We start from the raw sequence: 20,879 nt of genomic DNA on the forward strand, positions 1-20,879 counted from the left end.
CGAGGTTCTCCGGGGCAAGTGTGGTCTTGGCGAATTCAAATTAAAGCCAATACACTCAAACTGCCACATTGACAGAGAATTGATCCAGTTTCCAAATGAAATAATCACCCCGAATGAAATCATTGAGAGGGTAAAAGGAAACATGGAAAAAACATCTCTTAACCTCAACGAACCCGGGAAACACATCCAACAAAATATCCAGAAACACACAGAAGTGGTGGACAGCAGCAACGCACAAAGATCGCTCGCTATATCTGCTATACGGGATAACAAGGTTCACCTCAGCATTGCAGCCCAAAGCTTCGTCGTTGAAGGTACACGTGGCGATAAGTATGCTGTTACACTCCACCTAAAGGAGAGCTGTCAGTGCGAAGCACTGGGGACCTGTTGGCATAGCATCGCCGCCAACCTATCCATAGGCATTGATGACAGCAGCGAGAAAAGGGTGTACAACCTTACCCAATTGCGTCGTAATCAAAGAAAAAGGCCAAACAAGAAAGCTGGGAAAAAGCAACCAAGACCATGCGACGAAGAAACAATTATCAATGCCGCTCCGGATTCCACCATTAAAAGCCGCCCGGATTTCATCGATTTGACAGATATCCCAGTCTGCAGTAACCCCCCCCCCCCCCAATCTGCAATGAAGCGGCCAAGGTCAGATCAATGCGATACAAAACCAGCGAAAAAATTGAGATTTGAACCGATGTCAGAACTTCCAGAAGAATCCATCAAAATTGAATCAATGGAAGCCGACGCAGACTTGGCACAGCCAATAACAGACGAACCAGATACAACAACGGAATGGGTTCAGTTTTCTGGTGGAAAACTAACAACATCTCACATGAATACGATCTTAGATAACCAGAAAATGGATTGTGATATCATGAACTATTGCCAAAAGTTGTTGTCATCATCCTTTCCTAAAATACAAGGTTTTCAAGACTCTCGCTTGGTGCCAGTCCGAAGTGAAGGTGAATGGCAATATGGGCTGAGATTTAGGACGGGAAACGGAATAACCGGACAAATTCACCATACCGGTAAAGATCATTGGGTAACATCTGTATGTCCAGATCCATGAACAGTGATTGTCTATGACAGTTCATTAAGTAAGATTGAATCCTTTTCAGAGAGCATGCAGATCCAACTCAGTCAAATCTATTGGCCAAATGAAAAGGATAAGCAATTCACTGTTAAACTTCCGCGAGTTCAACAACAGACTAACTGTATTGATTGTGGTGTGTTTGCCATAGCCTTCTTGACAGAGTTCTGCCATCTCGGCAAAGAAATTCAAACAAACACTACTTTCGACATCTCTAAAATGAGACATCATCTCGTAAACTGCATTGAACAAGGGAATCTGACACCATTTCCCAAGAGAAGAAGTATCAATCCACCTAGGCGACTCAGTCTCCACAAAGACATCAAATTTACCATCAACAAAAACAGCACCGGAGATTGCAATCTACCTGGCATCTTTGACAATATGACATCATGTGACATCTGTGAAAATTGGTACCACAATCGTTGTGTGAATTTTCAAGGCGATTATTCACAAAGCTTCTCATGGTGTTGCGGATGCGTTCCTTGATACTTTGACAATATGTTGTTCTTAGTGCTTACAGCATTAGCAGTAGACCTACTGTAGTATTTATTTTTAGTGGGTATAATAGTGCTAAAGAAATTTTTAATTAAAACAGGCAGAACATAAATAATTTCATTATAAAATACAATTTTTTCCCCACCTTTAATGATAAAAATTTCCGTGCTTTTTCAAATTTTAAGATGTTTTAAATTACAACATTAACAGTTCACTGGTTTGTTTATAAACATAAGAAAATTCTTTAATTACATTGTCGAAATTAAAAATCTTTATATCTCATTCTGAAAATAAAGTATCAGAAAAAAGTAAATATATGATTCGGTGCAGATTTAGCAAAGTATTAAATAAATAATATATATTTTTTCATTTTAAAAATAAAGTATCAGAAAAAAGTAAATATATGATTCGATGTAGATTTAGCAAAATATCAAATTAATAAAACTATGGCTCTTTAGAGGGGTGGCCTCCACGTGGCAAGAGCTGGGCAACGTAATTTAATTAGACTTTATATGTTTAATTAACTTACAGCTAACAACCCCAATATCATTTTTGTTGTGTTCTTTCTACGATATTGTATATGAATTACAAATTAGATTTAATTCAAACGTCTAACATTGCTTTTGGATAATAATAATAATAATTTGCTATATTTTAGTTGAATTCGGATATAATGTTTTCATATCAGTCCGATTCTCTCATTAGTATCTCATTTAACTGCGATGTCCCGAGAGAAAAGGATATAAAAACCCGTATAATGTATTGATTAGTGAGATTATTTAAAATAACCAGATAAAATAGTCGATTATGATTATCAATAGGACACAATACTTAAAGATTATAAGTGCTTTGTACTTAAACGAGGCAAAAACAAAAACTGGAAATGCGTTTTCCTCGTAAAATCTTCGGGACTACCTTTACACCCTGAAGAAAAAAATAAAAACCATTTATGCCATATTCACACACCAAATTCACAATGAAGACTCTTAGTGATCGTCTTAAAACATATTCAGTAAGATATTTGAAGAAAAACTAACGTATAACGATAAATCGGCAAACATCAATATCGGACATCGTGGGACATATGTCCCGGGACATCTGTTCCGGACTACATTTACACCCACCCGTAAAAACAGGGTAGGTGTAATCGTAGTCCGGGACATATGTCCCGCGATGTCCGTTATTTATGTTCGCTGATTTATCGATCACATTAATTTTCTTTAAATATTTTACTGAATTTAAGATGATCACCAAGAGTCTTCATTGTGAAATGATGTATGAAAATTGAAAATTATTCGATAAATGGCTTTTAGGTGTAAAATTTGTCCCGAAGATTTTACGAGAGAAAAAACTCCCCACAATTCCTGGTTTTTGTTTTCGCCTTGTTAATATTTGAAATAAAGTTTTAATGTTTTTTTCTTTTCTGTTGATTTTGCTCAGATATTTTTTGATACCATAACAAAAAGATTGACTAAATATTCAACATGTTATTTGAATACTCCTCCTGCTTTTTATGGAACATCGCTTCTATGACTGACCCGACACTAGGAGTGTAAAAATAAAACTGGAACAAGGTGACAGTTTGAACCCGTTGTATAAATATTGAAGTGTACGTATAGTAAGGAAATTTAATTATAACCGATATAAAGTATCATAAATGATAAGACTAGGTATTTACATATCTTGTTGACTACGGTATAGATCAGTACATGTAGCATTTTGTAACGAATACATGTATATATAAATATACAAATGAGATTCTCTCTTCAATATCATTAAAATAGTGTGTGAAAACAAAAACCGGAAATGCGTTTTCTTTATAAAAATCTCCGTGACTATTTTTACACCTTAAAGAATAAATAAAAATAATTTATTAAATAATTGTGATTTTTTCACAATGAAGACTCTTCGTGATCATCTGAAAACATAGTCAGTAAGATATCTGAGGGAAAACTAACGTATAACGATAAATCAGCGAACATCAATGTCGGCCATCGCGGGACATATGACCCGGACTACATTTACACCCACCCCTACACTTCTATACAAGCTAATTAACCACGATAAATATGAACTACATACTACCATGTAAGAATAAAAATGGCGGTTCAAAAACGTCAAAGCAGTCAGTATTTGAATAAAGGCTTGGCTCGAAACTTAGAGATTTTAATAAAAATTTTGACTGCTGAAATAACACACACACAAAAAAAAAACCCTCAGACTTAAGGTTTAATGCTTCCGCCGAAAAATTACTTGCTTTTACAGTAAGTAAGTAAGTAAATCTTATTTAAAGTCGGCACTGTGTAAAGGTAACAACAAATAACATGAGCTCTACAGAGCTCTTAAACCGACTATCACAGACAAAGTAAACTACAAATATCACAAGGTAAGCATGCAACAAAACACATACTTAGTATACATATTTACACCCATACTATATAGATAGACAGTTTCAGAAGTTAAGAATGAAATACAAATCAAACAAAAGTATTTCACTATAAAGTTTAAGCATTAAATTCAAACCACAGCATTAAGAATTGTTAAGAAGCACAGAAGAAAATACATGACACGACAATATTGATGCAAACCACAAGAAAAAAAATCGTAAAAGCATTTTAGTCCGTGATCGACTTCATATCTCCCTATGTGAAACAAACCTTGGGTATTGTAGCGGATGAACATAGTGACATGTGTAGTTCCATTGTAGGTTATGGTGGTGGCCGAGTTGTTACGATTGGAGACCACTGACAGAAGGCACTATTTAAGTAAATGCATATGGATATCTGCACAGCTGTTCAAATTACGAAAGGTTTGGGAAATAAGAAAATAAATCATGAAAAATTTGTTACATGTAACTATAAACTGAAAGATATGATAATTTGCAAAAAGTAGCGACAAATTATTATTCAGTTTCAATATCAATGCGGACTATGTTTCGTGAAGTCACATGATGTCTGAGATAGCGTGAATTGGAAGAAGAAAGATTATGGAGCGAGTGAAAGATCTTAATTTAATCAGATTGAATTTCAACCAGTCCGCAGACAAATCAACCAGTTCAAAGTTTTCCAGAAAGGATATTTTCCATTATTCAAATAAGAAAATCAAAATTTGCAAACATTTTACATCTGGCATTAATTTTTACAACAGAATTTAAACATTTATTCCATTTCAAAGGGTAAATAAAATATCAAAATCACAATTATGGATCAAGTTTATTTTAATAAAAAAAAAATTCTTGACTAAAACAAAATTTCATTTTGATACAAAACTCGCAAAAGAAATAAAATGAACTAATATTTGTGAATGTGTGGTTGTGATAGGTAGTTAAATAAAATCCTCACCGTTTGTTTTAATTCTAAGTGATGTTGTGCATTGCACCTTTGGAAACTGCGAATTATATTCAAATAACTTTATTGCAGAATACACTCATATGGGTCAAGCAAACAAAAAGAATAGATTAGGAACAATGAACATATGCACAGTCACTCACATATACAAATATACTCACATATGATATGCAATAGATGCGATCAATTTACTCGTATATTACACCGACGTGAACTGCTAGTGATTGTTTTATAAAAGTACAAACCGCCGAATGGGAAGTGTTGGGCTAAGTATATATGTAAAGGGAAATGCCACCCTGACCACATTGTTGCTTTTAAGAATAAAGTGTAACGTGTAGCGGTCACCCAGCCAAGTGCTTAACTTGAAGAGAAAGAATCTACCACATCACTAGAAAAGCTAACTCTCTAGCGAGGCAATATAAGTTCCCTCTCATACTATCCGCTCACTTCCCCCTCTCAGGGAAGCTTCGTCCCGAAACTTTGCGTGAGTTCTCTCTGAGTTTTTGGCACCTGCTCAGCAACGGCATAAACCGTTCCCAACGACAACCACCGTCGTCCCCGGACGAAGCCACGTCCGTAAATGGACACGAGGTCCCAGAGCATCGAAGAACCTCTACCTGAAGCAGGCCTTCCACCAAACGCCAGAGTCACTACGCTGTCACCAATTTGTTACGTGTAGCAGTCACCCAGCTAAGTGCTGATCACGCTCGCCGTCGCTTAACTTGCGTGATCAAGAGAGACACTCTACCACATCACTAGATAAGCTAGCTCACTAGCGAGGCAGTATAAGTTCCCTCATATACTATCCGCAACAAAAGTATTACTCACTGATATCGTAAATGACAGTCTTTAACAAAAAGGTGAATATAACGAAAGTGATCAATCTCATAACTCCTATAAGCAATACAAAATAGAGAGTTGGGCAAACACAGACCCCTGAATAAACCAGAGGTGGGATCAGGTGCCTAGGAGGAGTAGTCATCCCCTGTCGACCGGTCACATCCGCCGTGAACCCTATATCTTGATCAGGTAAACGGAGTTATCCGTAAATAAAATCACCGTACCAAGAACGGCCTAACAATCGGTATGAAACACGCCAGACAGTATTTGACCCATTGATAGGTTGTACTGGCAAACTAGATCGTTATAACGACCATAGAATTTACGAAATGCTGACTTTAAACGAGATTGTTGGAACCCCTGCACCATCAACGTGTTTGTCAGTAGCCTGCTTCGATTTAAAAACTGACCATAAGCAGAACAAGCTCTTGCGTGTCGAATCAGTTGAGAAATATGAACACCATATGCAGGTGATAATGGAATATTGCTACATGAATATGGGAAGTTGACGACAAAGAAGCTGAAATCATCCGTTTGTCATAAAGTTGAGTTGTTAGTTTGCCATTAATATCTACATTCAATTAAATATCTAAGTATGAAGCAGAAGTGGACGACTCTGTGGTGTCTTTTATTTCGAGTTCACTGAGATATATGGAATCAACATATGATTGAAAGTTATTATTGTTAATAGACAAAACGTCTTTTTTGAATAAATTTTTTGAATAAATTCTGCTTCGTATGATTATAGAAACAGGCCAGTTAACAAAGGAGCACAATTCGTGCCCAATTTAAGGCAATTCCAACAGACTGCTGGAAGACCTTATCACCAGACTACGAAGATATTGTCAATGAGGAACTCTAGCATATTTTTTATTTCAACTTCAGAGTACTTGTGCGAGGAATCAGAGTGGTGTTTAACAAAGCAATTTTTTGGATGACTGATCACTAGATATGAATATTTGCGTTTTCCATTTTTGTTGAAGAAGCAACTGTCTATGATGTCAATAAGTCTAGTCTTTAATTCATCGTGAGGAAAGGTCGTGTAAAGTGTTGAAAAGTCATAGGCTTTGATGTTATTGATTTGGGAAAAGTTTTGCGTTTTCAAGTTTGTCAGAAAGCTTTCATGTAAATTTGAACTTGTCTGCACAGTGGTTCTTGAGGAGAAGATTTTTAAATGACCTCAACCGATTTTGGTATTTTCGTGATTATCTCCCCTTTAAGTTGAAAAGGGTACGACTCTTCATTTGAAAAAAATATTGAATCCCTTAACCCAAGGATGATTTGTATCAAGTTTGATTGAAATTGGTCCAGTGGTTCTAGAGAAGATATTTTATTTTATTTTTTCATTTTTACTGTTTAGAATGTTTAACTAAGGTATTTCTAATGGTTAGCAATTTTAATATCAGGTGTCAAGGTACATGAGAGATACAGAGCTCACAATTCCTTGTTATGTAAACAAGGCTCGTGCCATGTTTTTTGTTAACATAGGTTAAATATACACTGTCAAGTAAAAGTTCGTTTGAAGCAGATTTTTTCAATTTACAAGTTAATTTTGAACACAACGAAATAGTTTCTAATGTTTGGTACATCTCATTTTCTTTTAAACATGCTTTTTTTTTCTGTTAAGCCATCTATATGTAAACAAAAACATGGCACGAGCCTTGTTTACATTTCAAAGAATTGCAAGTGCTATTTCTCGCTTGTAACTCAACAACTGATATTCAAATTTTGGTTAACCATTAGAAATACTTTAGTTAAGCATTGCAAACAATAAAAATGGAAAAATAAAATTTGAAAATTTTCAGCTCAAATCGTGTCCATGTCCTTTTAAGATAGAGCTTCCATATGTTGTATATAGATTATCATACCATAATCTATGATCTTGGTTTTATCCAGAACAGTAAGATCACGTGACTCATATTAGTGTTGAGGCATCTTTGTTATGTGAATTCATTTTCAGTTATGTTGTGATCCTTTAGGTCTAGGTTGGGGCCAAAACATTGGGTCAACATTTTTTCATGGGAATAAAGATTGATAAAAATAAATCTATAAAAATTACAACAGCTGAACAATGACAAGACCAAGTCACTCAGGTGAGCGATGTGACCCGTGAGCCTCTTGTATTAGTTATGATGCATGGATTGAAACTGACTTCTAAAACTACAATTTCAATTTAATGTTTTAACGGTCATCTGCACTGAATCGTACCTGCCCTTTTCATTTGTGACCGCAGATATTTTGACTGCAACAAATGACAGTCACAAATTAAACGCTGTATATTTCCAATCTTGCCAATTAATGTTTCAAGGTCTTAGTATGCAATTAGATAGGGTTTTCCGAAATAAGGTTTTAGAAATTGACAAGTCCCGTCAGACTGATTGGGGCAAATATCAGGCAGTCTGCCAGGATTTTGATTCGTCACGTACTGACAAGCATATGTTAATTTCAAGCTTGTACGCGGGTTACGATTTTTTTTTCAGCAATGCTAGCCATGCACCTTCATTACCCGATGAAACAACAAAGAAAGCATTTTATTGTTTAAGTATACGCTTTCTATGCCCTTGTTCCCGCTCTATCCTATTGCAATACACACAGATAAACAGAAAAATGACACTTGAATATTTCTAATTGTACTACAAAGTGTCTTTGTTGAAGTAAGGGTGACGTTTAGCACTGCAGCATTTAGTACCCGGATAATCACTCTGCATTTATTGGTATCTAGATTCTATTGGTATCTGGGATATTTACACTGCTGGTAATGGTAACCAGATAATTACACTACTACTATGGGTATTCAGATAATTTCACATCGGCTATGGATATTCAGATAATTACACTGCTGCTATGAGTATTCAGATAATTACATTGCTGCTATGGATATTCAGATAATTATACTACTGCTATCGATATCTGGGATAAGTACACTGCTACTATGGGTATTCAGATAATTACACTATTACTATGGGTATCTAGAAAATTACACCTCTGCTATGGGTATTCAGATAATTTCACATCGGCTATGGATATTCAGATAATTACACTACTGTTAGGAGTATTCAGATAATTACACTGCTGGTATGGGTATTCAGATATTTACACTGCTGCTATGGATATTCAGATTATCATACTGCTGCTGTGGGTATTCAGATATTTACATTGCTGCTATTGATATCTGGGATAATTACATTGCTGCTATTGATATCTGGGACAATTACATTATTGCTATGGGCATTCAGATAATTACATGTACGCTACTACTATGTGTATTTAGATAATTACACTGCTGCTATGGGTATCCAGATAATTACATTATTGCTATGGATATTCAGATAATTACACTGCTGTTATGAGTATTCAGATAATTACACTGCTGCAATGGATATTCAGATAATTACACAGCCTCTATTGATATCTGGGATAATTACACTGTGGCTATTGTTTTCCGGGATAAATACAGTGTGGCTATTGGTATTCGAATAATTACACATCTGTTATTGGTATTCGAATAATTACACATCTGTTATTGGTATTTGGATAATTACACATCTGTTATTGGTATTTGGATAATTACACATCTGTTATTGGTATTCGAATAATTACACATCTGTTATTGGTATTTGGATAATTACACATCTGTTATTGGTATTTGGATAATTACACATCTGTTATTGGTATTTGGATAATTACACATCTGTTATTGGTATTTGGATGGCTCCCAGCAGAATGTAACAAAATATCCTCAATATATTAGACCTGTCATTTTACATAAGAGAATTTCGATATGTTTCACATGTCCAGTAAAGTAAAACTCATGACTGTAACAGTTAAAATATGTACTTTACAAATATTAGAAAATGATTTTCAAATTTGGATATACACAGTATAACATGCTTATAGCAAAGTGCCGAGAATGAACAATTTTGATTCTTCATAAACGTAATTCGGCATATCCAACAAGTTCATAATAATTTTAAACTAGTACTACAGGGAATGAAAATCACTTTGGTGTAAACGCGAGTTCATCATAAGCATGCTCACTGTAACTGTTTTTACTGTATAAGAAATCAGAATCTCAAATTGTCTATAGAAGAAATAACAAAGAATTTCTGTCTGATGCCATTTGCTGTGGGTGTTAAATCATTCACTTTTGTCAGTCCACACAACAGACTTCAACCTGGCTCCTGGGACATAAAACTGAGATCAATTCGCTTTTGATGGAAATTTCACTTTACAAAATGTATGTACATGTACTGTGAGAAAAGTGAGATAAAAAGTTAATTATAAGTCCCAGTTTTATGGGTCTGGAGCCATATCAACCGGTCCATATCATAACAAAAATATTTACTTCAGGTTTGGGTTTGAAATAAATGTTCCCTCTTAAAGAAAAATACACGTACATTCAAAAGTGAACACCATTTCCTCTTTAAAAGACTTGCAAATGAGGATACCACAATTTTTCCATTGATAGTGCTTCTTACTTTATTTTTTTCCTTTTTAACTAGATAGGAAAACTTTTGAGATATACTGGGCAAATACTTCAAGCATTTTCTGTAAGCATGTGAACTCAACAAAATATGAATCATCATTCTATTTTTATTTCTTCAATGCAAATAGGTAACAGAGAACATTTGAAATGGTGTACAAGAAAATGTGACACCAAATGTAGAGTAAAACCAGAAAATCTTCAATGAATTTCCAAAATACTAGCATGTAAATTCAAACATAATACATTGTATGTGTAAGTACTAATTTTAAGACATTAATTCTTATGCAGTGTTGTACATCACAGGCTATTTGGAGAATTCATCAATTACTTTGTGCTGGCATATTTTGTTATAATATTAAAAATAATGAATTGTACAATAATAGATATATCTTAGTGTTGGTCATAAATCAGTAGACAGCAAAATTTACATGACACTGAAATTCAAGAATTAATACTTTGCCAAATGCATGAAGGACTCCAAAATGTACCTACTACCAAAGTAAGTCTGCAGATACACCCCCCCCCAACAAAAATATAGTTGACTAGTACATATAATTAAATCAATTTTCTTCCATACTAGCTGCAAAACTGCATTTTTGGGGAGAAATTGGGATAAAGCAGGTATTTCCCAAAGAGCTACATTGTGGTTTAATTCAATTCCTACTTTTGATCTGCTCCCAAATACGCTTATATTGATACTTGTAGCAACATACATTGTACTATGTATGGGAGTGGATGACATATCTTATTTCCGTCAGACTGCATGAATCAATTCTGGTTTCACAGGACATCTCCTTCACTTTATCACAGATATGCTTTATAACAATATGAATAGCGACTTGTCTAATCATCTCCGTAAAAGATACTCTGATATTTTGAAAAAATTACACTGTATATGGTTTATTTCTAGGATAAGTCAAAAAAAGTTTAGTGCAACATATTTTAAAGTGATCAGAAAATATACAAATTTGGAATGTATACATTACTGTTATACAGAGAGTAGCATATAGAAAATGTTACCAGTCTTTGATTGTAATTGAAGTGAGTATTGAGCAAACAGTGTTTCATTCTGTTGATTTAGCACCATTCGTGGTCAATAACAATAGTTTCAAAATCATATTCATGTAATAGATAAAATACATTTAAATAAAAATAAAACAAGTATATCATGTCAATTACAAATATACAAGTAATCTATGGATATTTCAGAACTTAGAAACAAAACTTTTCTTCTCTAACACCAATATTGAAAGCTTTCATTTGAGTGATATTCAGCGTTAAGGAGTGTGAGCCTTTCCTTCATATTCTTTTCAGGATGACCGTCCTCTGTATTCCAGTCTTCAATGTGAGGACTATTAGCCATGGTAGTCACGAATCCATACTGAGGTCAGCTCTGGTTTGGCAGCAGACATAATAATGGTGTATGTAGTGTGGCTAGAAGGAAATAATTAAGTCAATTCAAGTATTCATAATAAGCTAAATATACAAGCGGGACCTTGATCTCTCCTCTCCTGCTACAATTAAGTTACTTCAACCTACAATAATGCTCCATGTATGGTATCAGATTTGATACATTGTATATTCATTAACTGCCCCTGACCTTCACATGCGACCTTTAACCCACAAATGAATATGAACTTTTCTCTTCCTATCTGGCAACTTTATAGAACAGAACAATGCCGTGAATATACAGTGTAATTGAAAGAAAGCATTGTTGATGGGGAAAATGTTTCTTTATATCTGAGTCAAGGGTTATAGTCATAGTTATTAATCAAATGAAACAATGTTGTAAACAAAAATGGGAAGAATATCATTTGATCTTTCACCCTTGTTGTCCCGCTTGTATAATTAACAGAGATTTTCATCTCCCTACTCTTTTAGTAAGTATGATACCTATTACTGATAGAGTACGCTTTATATTGAGTTTACAACATTTCTATGGACACACTCTAAGAAGTAAGATCCTACATCCCCTTTAACTTTATTGTGAGAGATAACTAACCTTTCAGAAGATGTGAGTACAATGTACTTACTTGTTGAGTACAGGAGGAAGTGACATCACAGACATGAGTGTATCCACTGTGATATTTTTGGGTCCAATCTCATTCATTAATTTTACTGCTGGGTCTCTGTGAAAACAAAGTGGTTTTTATTGAATCCTTAACCTCTGGGATTCAAATTAGTCCTCTCCATGATATAAAAATTTTGTGATTTTACCCCTTGAAAAATAGTGCAAAGGAAAATTCAACCAAAATCTGATGGTTTTCAGTCAACCCACAGAAACATTGACCTACCTTCTATCATCACTCTTTGGAGGGGCAACCCAGTGGTCATAGTTTGTTTCCACTTCAAACCATCTGAAAACAAGAGTATAACCAATGCTCACTTCTGATAAGACACAATGACGAAGCAATCGCTTCTTGATTGTATGTCATCAATATTGATCTCCCCTACCTTCCATTGGCAGGGTCCAGTTTCCACAGATCCACCGGCCCAAGTCTTCCCTTGGTAATGACCATTCCCTCTCCCTTTTGGACCCCACCGACGATGACATAACCCGAGGCCTCAGTGGAGGTGTAAGCCATTTTATTAACAGCCTCCGTAAAATTACTACACTCAGTAAATGTCTGCAATCATATACGGTATATTAGGTAAGTTTGGTGTGTTGGAAATGTTGATTTTTATGGCTGATGAGGAAAATTCGCCAAAATTTCTCTTCATATAAATGATACACTTGTTAAAATTGCACCAAAACGTAAATCACTAAGATTTCAAACTACTTTTAATAGAAAAATGCCCAGATAATACTATGCATACATGTACATGTATATAGAGAAAAAGACATCAGGGTTATACCGGTATCTATAAATAGCAATCAATATAATTGGTACTACTCTTAACTGTAAATATTTTGTTGATAACATTAACTTATTTAACCTCTTTAAAACATATCTGAGAATAGATTGATTGATTCATTGATGTTTTCCACCACACTCAACAATTTTTCAGTTATATGGTGGCGCCCAGTTTTCATGGATGGAAGAGAGAACCCAGATACAATGTAGCTGGGAAGAAACCACCGACCTTCCGAAAGTAAACTGGGAAACTTTCTCACTTACCAGCGCGAGCGGGATTCGAACCCGTGCCGACAGAGGTGAGAGGCCGTGTGATTTTGAGCGCGATGCTCTAACCACTCGGCCATGGAGGCCCCCTCTGAGAAGAGAAAATCTCCTGCTAACTAAAACGACTTAAAAGATTAATCTCACAGTGAGTCTTTAATAACAGGTTACAGGTGGATGTCTTTCAGGTACTTACAGTGTCCAGTGACTGTAATATTCAGGACAGTGTCCAGTGACTGTAATATTCAGGACAGTGTCCAGTGACTGTAATATTCAGGACAGTGTCTAGTGACTGTAATATTCAGGACAGTGTCCAGTGACTGTAATATTCAGGACAGTGTCCAGTGAGTGTAATATTCAGGACAGTGTCCAGTGACTGTGATATTCAGGACAGTGTCCAGTGACTAATATTCAGGACAGTGTCCAGTGACTGTAATATTCAGGACAGTGTCCAGTGACTGTAATTTTTAGGTACGTACAGTGTCCAGTGACTGTAAATTTTAGGTACTTACATCTCTCATTAAGAAGCTGATGGGCATGGCTCTCCTGTCCAGTAATCCAATGATAAAGTTTTCCCACCAAGCACCCTGATCTAAAACACAAACACACAGACAAAGTGAGACTCTAACTCAAGCCAATACTTAATACTGAAATGAACATCCAGTGTTTCTTATTTGTATCAACTAATCTTTATATGAACAGACTTTGAACAATCAGTTTTTAAAAGACATTTATATAAATATGTTTATCATTTGTCTACATGTAATAGTTTGTTACCTGATAAAAGAGTTCTACACTCTAATAAAATATAATGTATACAAAGCATTGGGCATTGCAAACCTCTTTCATCCAAAGTCATTGTGAAGCCTCTAGGTCTGATTCCTGTAATTAGTCCTACATACCCAGCGTACGTCACTCCGCTGTAGACTGTCTGTAAAAAGAGAGAAATCAGTCTGTCAGGTTACACATAGCTGCAATAATGTAGCTCGATCTTCGATTTTTTTTTATTCTGACGTTTTCAGTGGGGGGGTGGGATGGGGGGGGGGGGGGAGAGAGGACTACAGGGGGAGTTGGAGTTGGAGAGGGATACATTATTGCAGCTAGGTTACACAATGCTGTCTATAAAGAACACACATTTTAAGTTTCCATTGTAAATGGAGCATATGAAATGCCACAGACCTCACAGGGATTCAAACCCTTGACCCCAATTCTCTAGTCTGTTGCTCTAACAACTAAACTACCAAAATTTGATCTTGTCTGACTGCTACATTTTCCTCCCACTTGAAATGGCTTTACCCCCAATGACAATCAGGCTCTACCCTGGCAGGTTTCTTCACCTGTCAATCCAGAGGCAAGTCTCTGCAGCAGGATGGAAGAAAATACAACACGCCAGACTGATATTCAAACTAAAAAAACCTGAATTGAGGCAGGTGCTCATCCAACTGAACCACTGACGATTGAACCAATACAACCAGGTTGGAGATTACAGACCGCCTGAGATGGTTTATTTCTCAGGCGGGCAGGGACAAAATTTCATACTATAGCCCGGAGGTTGGGCTAATTTTAACAGCCAGTGTACAACAATCATTACAAATAAGTAGTTTTATTCACGTAAAATAATGAACACAACAAAACTGATAATCAGGACTGGCAGATTTTGAACAGGACTGACCACTTTTGAGTGTAGCCAGTCCTGTGACTGGAAACGTTTGAGTGTAGCCAGCCTTGTGACTGGCAACTTTTGAGTGTAGCCAGTCCTATGACTGACAACTTTTGAGTGTAGCCAGCCCTGTGACTGACAACTTTTGAGTGTAGCCAGCCCTGTGACTGGAAACGTTTGAGTGTAGCCAGCCCTGTGACTGGCTCATAATTTCATTGAGTTTCCAACCCCAATATGACTGCTTCTCAACATTTGTCATTTATTTATATTTTTAAAATAAATGATTCAGGATTATTTTGCTATTTACATATGGAATACTCAAACAGTTGTAGTTTTACTCTTTCTATAATAGATGTTTAGATGTTTCTCAGAAAAATATATTGCATTGCACACATGTATAGTGAAATAAATCTGTGTATCTCAACACATTGCAACACTCTTAATTTATCTGTGTCGTGTGGCACACGACAACCCCTCCTCCCAATATACTTGATTAATGTATCAGTGCATAGGACAAAAACATCTACAGTGTAATTGAATGAAATATGAAATATACATGTACATGTATAGTAAGAGTATGCATATACTAATAAATTCCAACCTGATTCTTTTTTGTGAAGTCTACTCTAATGGTAATATTTCGTAGCATGTCCCCAAAGCTGTAGTCAAGGTTACGAGAGTGCCAGATCTGTCCTTTGGCATCTTGTGTCACGATACTGGTGCAAAACCTAGATACAGCATTAATATTGTTGTCACGGTAACTTAGAATACAATATCATTCAAGATCTTTTACATGCTTTGCTTGATTAAATCAAATCCTACTATTCATTGGTTATTAAAAAAAATTTAAATCATATCATTTATCAACTTCATTTATGGTGATTTCCTCGATTTTCATGTACATTAAATTGTAAGGATTTGTCAAAAATACAGTTTTCTTAATATAAAGTGCAAAGAAAGCTACAGAGTGTTATTTCTTTATGAGTGAAATTACAATTGAATGTTATCTGATGCACTTAATTTCATGATCTAGACATACATTGTAACAACAGTGAAAACAACAAATATTACTATTTAACAAAAAACAACAACAACCCCAACATGTAATTGATATTAGATACTTACGCTGAGACGTCGTACAATATGTTCATCCCAACAATGCCTCCCAGATTCATGTTTAGAGCCTTCGCTATTCCTGAAATATCACAAACATTAATTGTACCACTGCAACATGATACTGTACAAGTGGTTATTTACGCGTGGGGGAAATTTACATTAATTATGCAGTTACGTAATAAGCACGTAAATTTCCCCCACACATATCGTTATAAATATTTGATAATTATATCCATTTACCACATAATTTCCCCCCACACGTAGTGTTGGATGTAAAAAATGCATACTTAACCGCTAGCGTAAATAACAACTTTTACAGTACAACTTTCAGAATATTGTACCACTGCAACATGATACAACTCTCAGAGAATACATATTGTACCACTGCAACATGATAAAACTCTCAGAATACATATTGTACCACTGTAACATGATAAAACTCTCAGAATACATATTGTACCACTACAACATGATAAAACTCTCAGAATACATATTGTACCACTGCAACATGATAAAACTCTCAGAATACATATTGTACCACTGCAACATGATAAAACTCTCAGAATACATATTGTACCACTGCAACATGATAAAACTCTCAGAATACATATTGTACCACTGCAACATGATAAAACTCTCAGAATACATATTGTACCACTGCAACATGATAAAACTCTCAGAATACATATTGTACCACTGTAACATGATAAAACTCTCAGAATACATATTGTACCACTACAACATGATACAACTCTCAGAATACATATTGTACCACTACAACATACAACTCTCAGAATACATATTGTACCACTGCAACATGATAAAACTCTCAGAATATATATTGTACTACTGCAGCAGGGTTATAGAGATCTATGATTGTACTTTAGGGCATAATACGGTAATTCACAATGTGCAAAATACATGAATGATTTAATTCCATTTCAATATGCACAGCCATGTGATTCCAAAATGAGGTCATTGGACTGTGACAAACCTTTCCCAGAGATTTGTTTAAGAAATATTCATTTATTATGAAAAGACTTCAAGTAATGCAATACAGATCAAACAAAACTGGGAAAGGCAAGTTGTTCCTATAAACTGTCTCTAAATAGAGATCGCCTTTGAGATTCTATGCATGAATTAACTGACAAATGCACCATTCACTCATGCACAGTGCACAATTCATAATTTACAAGATATGTAAAAAGGGAAACAGACGATGCCTCATCAGAGATGAAACAGATGGGTGCATAAAGATGGTTACAACATGAAAATTTCAGCCTCATCAAAGATGGACATAATATTACCTGTGACATTTGATATTAGAATAACGTATCTGTTATATGAAAAATAAATGACTTCCATTATCAAAATATGTACTAATGTTCATATATCATTCAGCCAGCTGAAGGATCAGCAGCAACACTCGTATTCTATGTTATCATGTATATATTTATTTTGTTTTTATTTTCGATCATTACATTTTATTTTCATAATATGTCATTTCATTTCATTCATTTTTTTATTACCACATAAAAGGTAATCATAAGGAACACAGGGATGGTATCTGAGGCTCGTAATTGTAGGAGCACATTCACAATATGCTTGATAAACAAAACAAATTGTTTGTAGGGAATGTTACCTCTCATTTCTCCAGCATATGGCTTTGGCAAAAAGTTGTCAATGTCGGCAGCTACCGCCTCGATTGCCTTTATTGTCAGGTTGGCAAATGGAAAATTGCCCAAGTATGACCTGAAAACAAATTCATGATTACTGTAATACATACATGCATGTGTATAAGGGATGGGAATTCATGATCCATAAACTTCATGTAAGTTGTCAACAGAACTTTTGATGACATTCTATTGCTCATGGGGGTTCAAGAGTTATGATTAATTAGTTATATTTACAATATTCCAATGTTTTTGCCTTTGATATCTTTACAAATTATATTGATCGCCATTATCTCATGAAATCATAATCATTGCATTGTGAACAATGCATTCATGAATCTTAATAAATATAGTACATCTATTTTAACAGCTGTGAATTCTAACAGAAATAATAGCAGATTAAATATAAGAAATAAATTTCACTTTTGAAAATGCATGAGGGTCTGAACTGCGATGCTTCACGCCGGTATACTTCATGAAGTGTGTTAGAATTCTGCGACGCTTCACGCCGGTATATTTCATGAAGTGTGTTAGAATTCTGCGACGCTTCACGCCGGTATATTTCATGAAGTGTGTTAGAATTCTGCGACGCTTCACGCTGGTATATTTCATGAAGTGTGTTAGAATTAGTTGCAGTTCATATCCTTATATTCAAAACTGAAATTTATTTCTTAGATAATTAACAGAACTGAGAATTACTTATACTATAAGTAACAGTTTTAACATTGTGTAAATGATTATGGTGATGGAGCATCATGGGAAGTATGAATGTAGAAACAAAAGTCTATCATATTCAAACACATACAGTGTGTCATTTATAGCACATCCACATTAATAAATCATATATAGAGAGAGATATATAATAAATCTTATCATAGATATACAATAAATTATATAAAGATACATTATCTTTTATATATATATATATATATATATATATATATAATCATATTACTCATATATAATGCATTAAATTTATACCTTATTATCGGTAAACCTTAACTGCAACAAAAAATCTGTTGTGTGTACTAAACCTCCAATAATTGGAAATGTCATGAAGCAAATTAAGATTAAAATGCAACAGATTTCTAATGGAATTTGCTCAAATAAAATAATAATTATATGTATAGACAGTATAGTTATATAAAAACATGGTTTTCCCCCTGATTTTGTTTAAACTTGGAGTCTAATTTACTTCTTTCTACCAATGACGACCACGTAAAATAATTTAGAGAGTTCCATTCCAAAATATACTAGACTCAGTGGCCTTATAATTTTTATCAAACATATAAGAATTTTTTTCTTCAATTTTCTGTATAATTTCCATACTGCAACCATTTTAAGTAAATATTCAAAAAAATATTTATTTAATGTACCTAAATGCACCACACAAAAGTTTTTTAAGCTATGTAGTATTAGTTATTCAATAAAATTGAACCAGGAAGGGAGAAAATGTAACTAGAATCAGATTGTGATTCAAACCTGGGCACCCTGAATCTCTAGTCAGGCTTTACCAACTGAGTCATCTGTCTGCTTGGCAAGCCTGGGCAGGGTTTTATGGTGGACAAACTGTTACCCGCGCAGCAGATCCCCCCTCTCCACATCACCAGCATAGTCCAAGAGAAGGGCAAGAGCCGATACAGCTTGGCACTGAAGATGTCGCAGGTGATGGGACCTTTAAATGTCTTCGCACCTTGAAGATATCAACCCAGAATCTTTATCCTCTTGCAGGCATTTTCACCTGTCAATTCCAGGGGCTGGTCTATAGAACCAAATGTAACAGAAAGGAGAAAATGCAATGGACCAGACTGGGATTCAAACCCAGGCCCCCTGAATCTCTAGTCAGGTGCTCTACCAAATGAGCTATCTGGCCACCAACGAACAAATCTGTCTGATTGTCAAAGTTCATTGAAAGAATTCCATATGGTTCTGTCTGACTGGTTGTTTCTAATACAACATCTAATTTATCTATATCATATATTGTTCATTCAAGAGTTCCAAAGAAAACTATCTGACTGGTTGTTTCTAATACACAAATTTGCATATCTAACCATGTCTCCCCTGCAAGTTAGCTCACAGATGATATCATCAAGGACCAACATGAAATCAAGTTTGGGTGTCTTAAGCTATTTCATTTTAGAAGCTATAATACAATTTCTAGTCTTCACTATCCCGTGGGGATCAAAGTTAGAATAGGTCCTCAGTACCCCTTGCTTGTCGTAAGAGGTGACTATATGGGGTGGTCCTTTGGATGAGACTGCAAAAACCGAAGCCCTGTGTCACAGCAGATGTGGCTGAAAGCACCAATCATAGCCCTAACTTCTGCAGTCCTTCACCAGCACTGGTGATGCTTCCATATGAGTGAAAAATTCTTCAGTGGGACGTTAAACAATATCAAACCAACCCCCCTTTTTAAAGCCCCCCCCCCCCCCCCCCCGTTTTTTAGGGAAAAAAGGGGGGAGGGGGAGTTACATAATTTTAGAATTTAAATGATCCAGCATTGCTCTGTCAGTCATGTCAACTATCTAAAAATTGAACTTAAATACTTTTGTAGATGACCTAAAAGCAATGTTTAAGATGAACAACTTCCTCATTATACTACCCTGAGTGCTGCTGTCAGTGTTGTTATACAGTTATATGTGGGTTTGAGGCTCACTAGACTAATGCCAGTAATGGTGACTGGTGAAGCAATGCCTTTCATTTCAAAAATCTTATTTCACATCTTTATAGCTAGATTGTTTTACATGGAAATGGAGACTATTTGCGCGTAAAATTTCTGACAGTATGCCGGTCTATTCCTTACTTCAGAACGTTGTAAACATCAGGTACAATCTGATGATAGTCCTTGACAACATTAGTCCATCTGTCTTCCTCAGGTAGGTCTAAGTTGATGGTATACTGTGGTGGTTTTCTTAGTACATCAGGGTAGCAACTGACGCCACAAAATACTACAAAGATACCTAGGGCAACGAAACTGCCGACTGCGGAAGGTGCCATTTTCGTACCATGTGATTATTTTTGGTCACGTGACACTTGACAAG

The 20,879-nt window shown here is 35.4% G+C and overlaps 1 protein-coding gene across 1 annotated transcript; it reads right to left on the reverse strand.

Annotated features, from left to right (window-relative positions):
• Positions 1-10,359: 10,359 nt before the first annotated feature.
• On the reverse strand, positions 10,360-20,866 carry LOC125673770 (N-acylethanolamine-hydrolyzing acid amidase-like). Its single transcript, XM_048910575.2, has 10 exons — positions 20,642-20,866; positions 17,808-17,917; positions 16,175-16,244; positions 15,651-15,777; positions 14,230-14,320; positions 13,902-13,981; positions 12,725-12,897; positions 12,565-12,627; positions 12,304-12,399; positions 10,360-11,704 (listed from the first exon to the last, which is right to left on the reverse strand). The coding sequence occupies exons 1-10, from the start codon at positions 20,833-20,835 to the stop codon at positions 11,626-11,628; spliced, it is 1,083 nt and encodes a 360-aa protein (XP_048766532.1). The 5' UTR covers positions 20,836-20,866; the 3' UTR covers positions 10,360-11,625.
• Positions 20,867-20,879: the final 13 nt, after the last annotated feature.

This window comes from Ostrea edulis, chromosome 3 (assembly GCF_947568905.1).
Source record: "Ostrea edulis chromosome 3, xbOstEdul1.1, whole genome shotgun sequence".
Classification (NCBI taxonomy): Eukaryota; Metazoa; Mollusca; class Bivalvia; order Ostreida; family Ostreidae; genus Ostrea; species Ostrea edulis.

Excerpts from the sequence above, each read along its gene's own strand:
- LOC125673770 (XM_048910575.2), bottom strand. The coding sequence starts at position 20,835 with ATGGCACCTTCCGCAGTCGGCAGTTTCGTTGCCCTAGGTATCTTTGTA. Across the intron at positions 16,245-17,807 it reads ATATGCTGGAGAAATGAGAG|GAATAGCGAAGGCTCTAAAC; the intron begins GTAACATTCCCT and ends GTGATATTTCAG. Across the intron at positions 11,705-12,303 it reads CTTCCTCCTGTACTCAACAA|CCACACTACATACACCATTA; the intron begins GTAAGTACATTG and ends ATTTCCTTCTAG.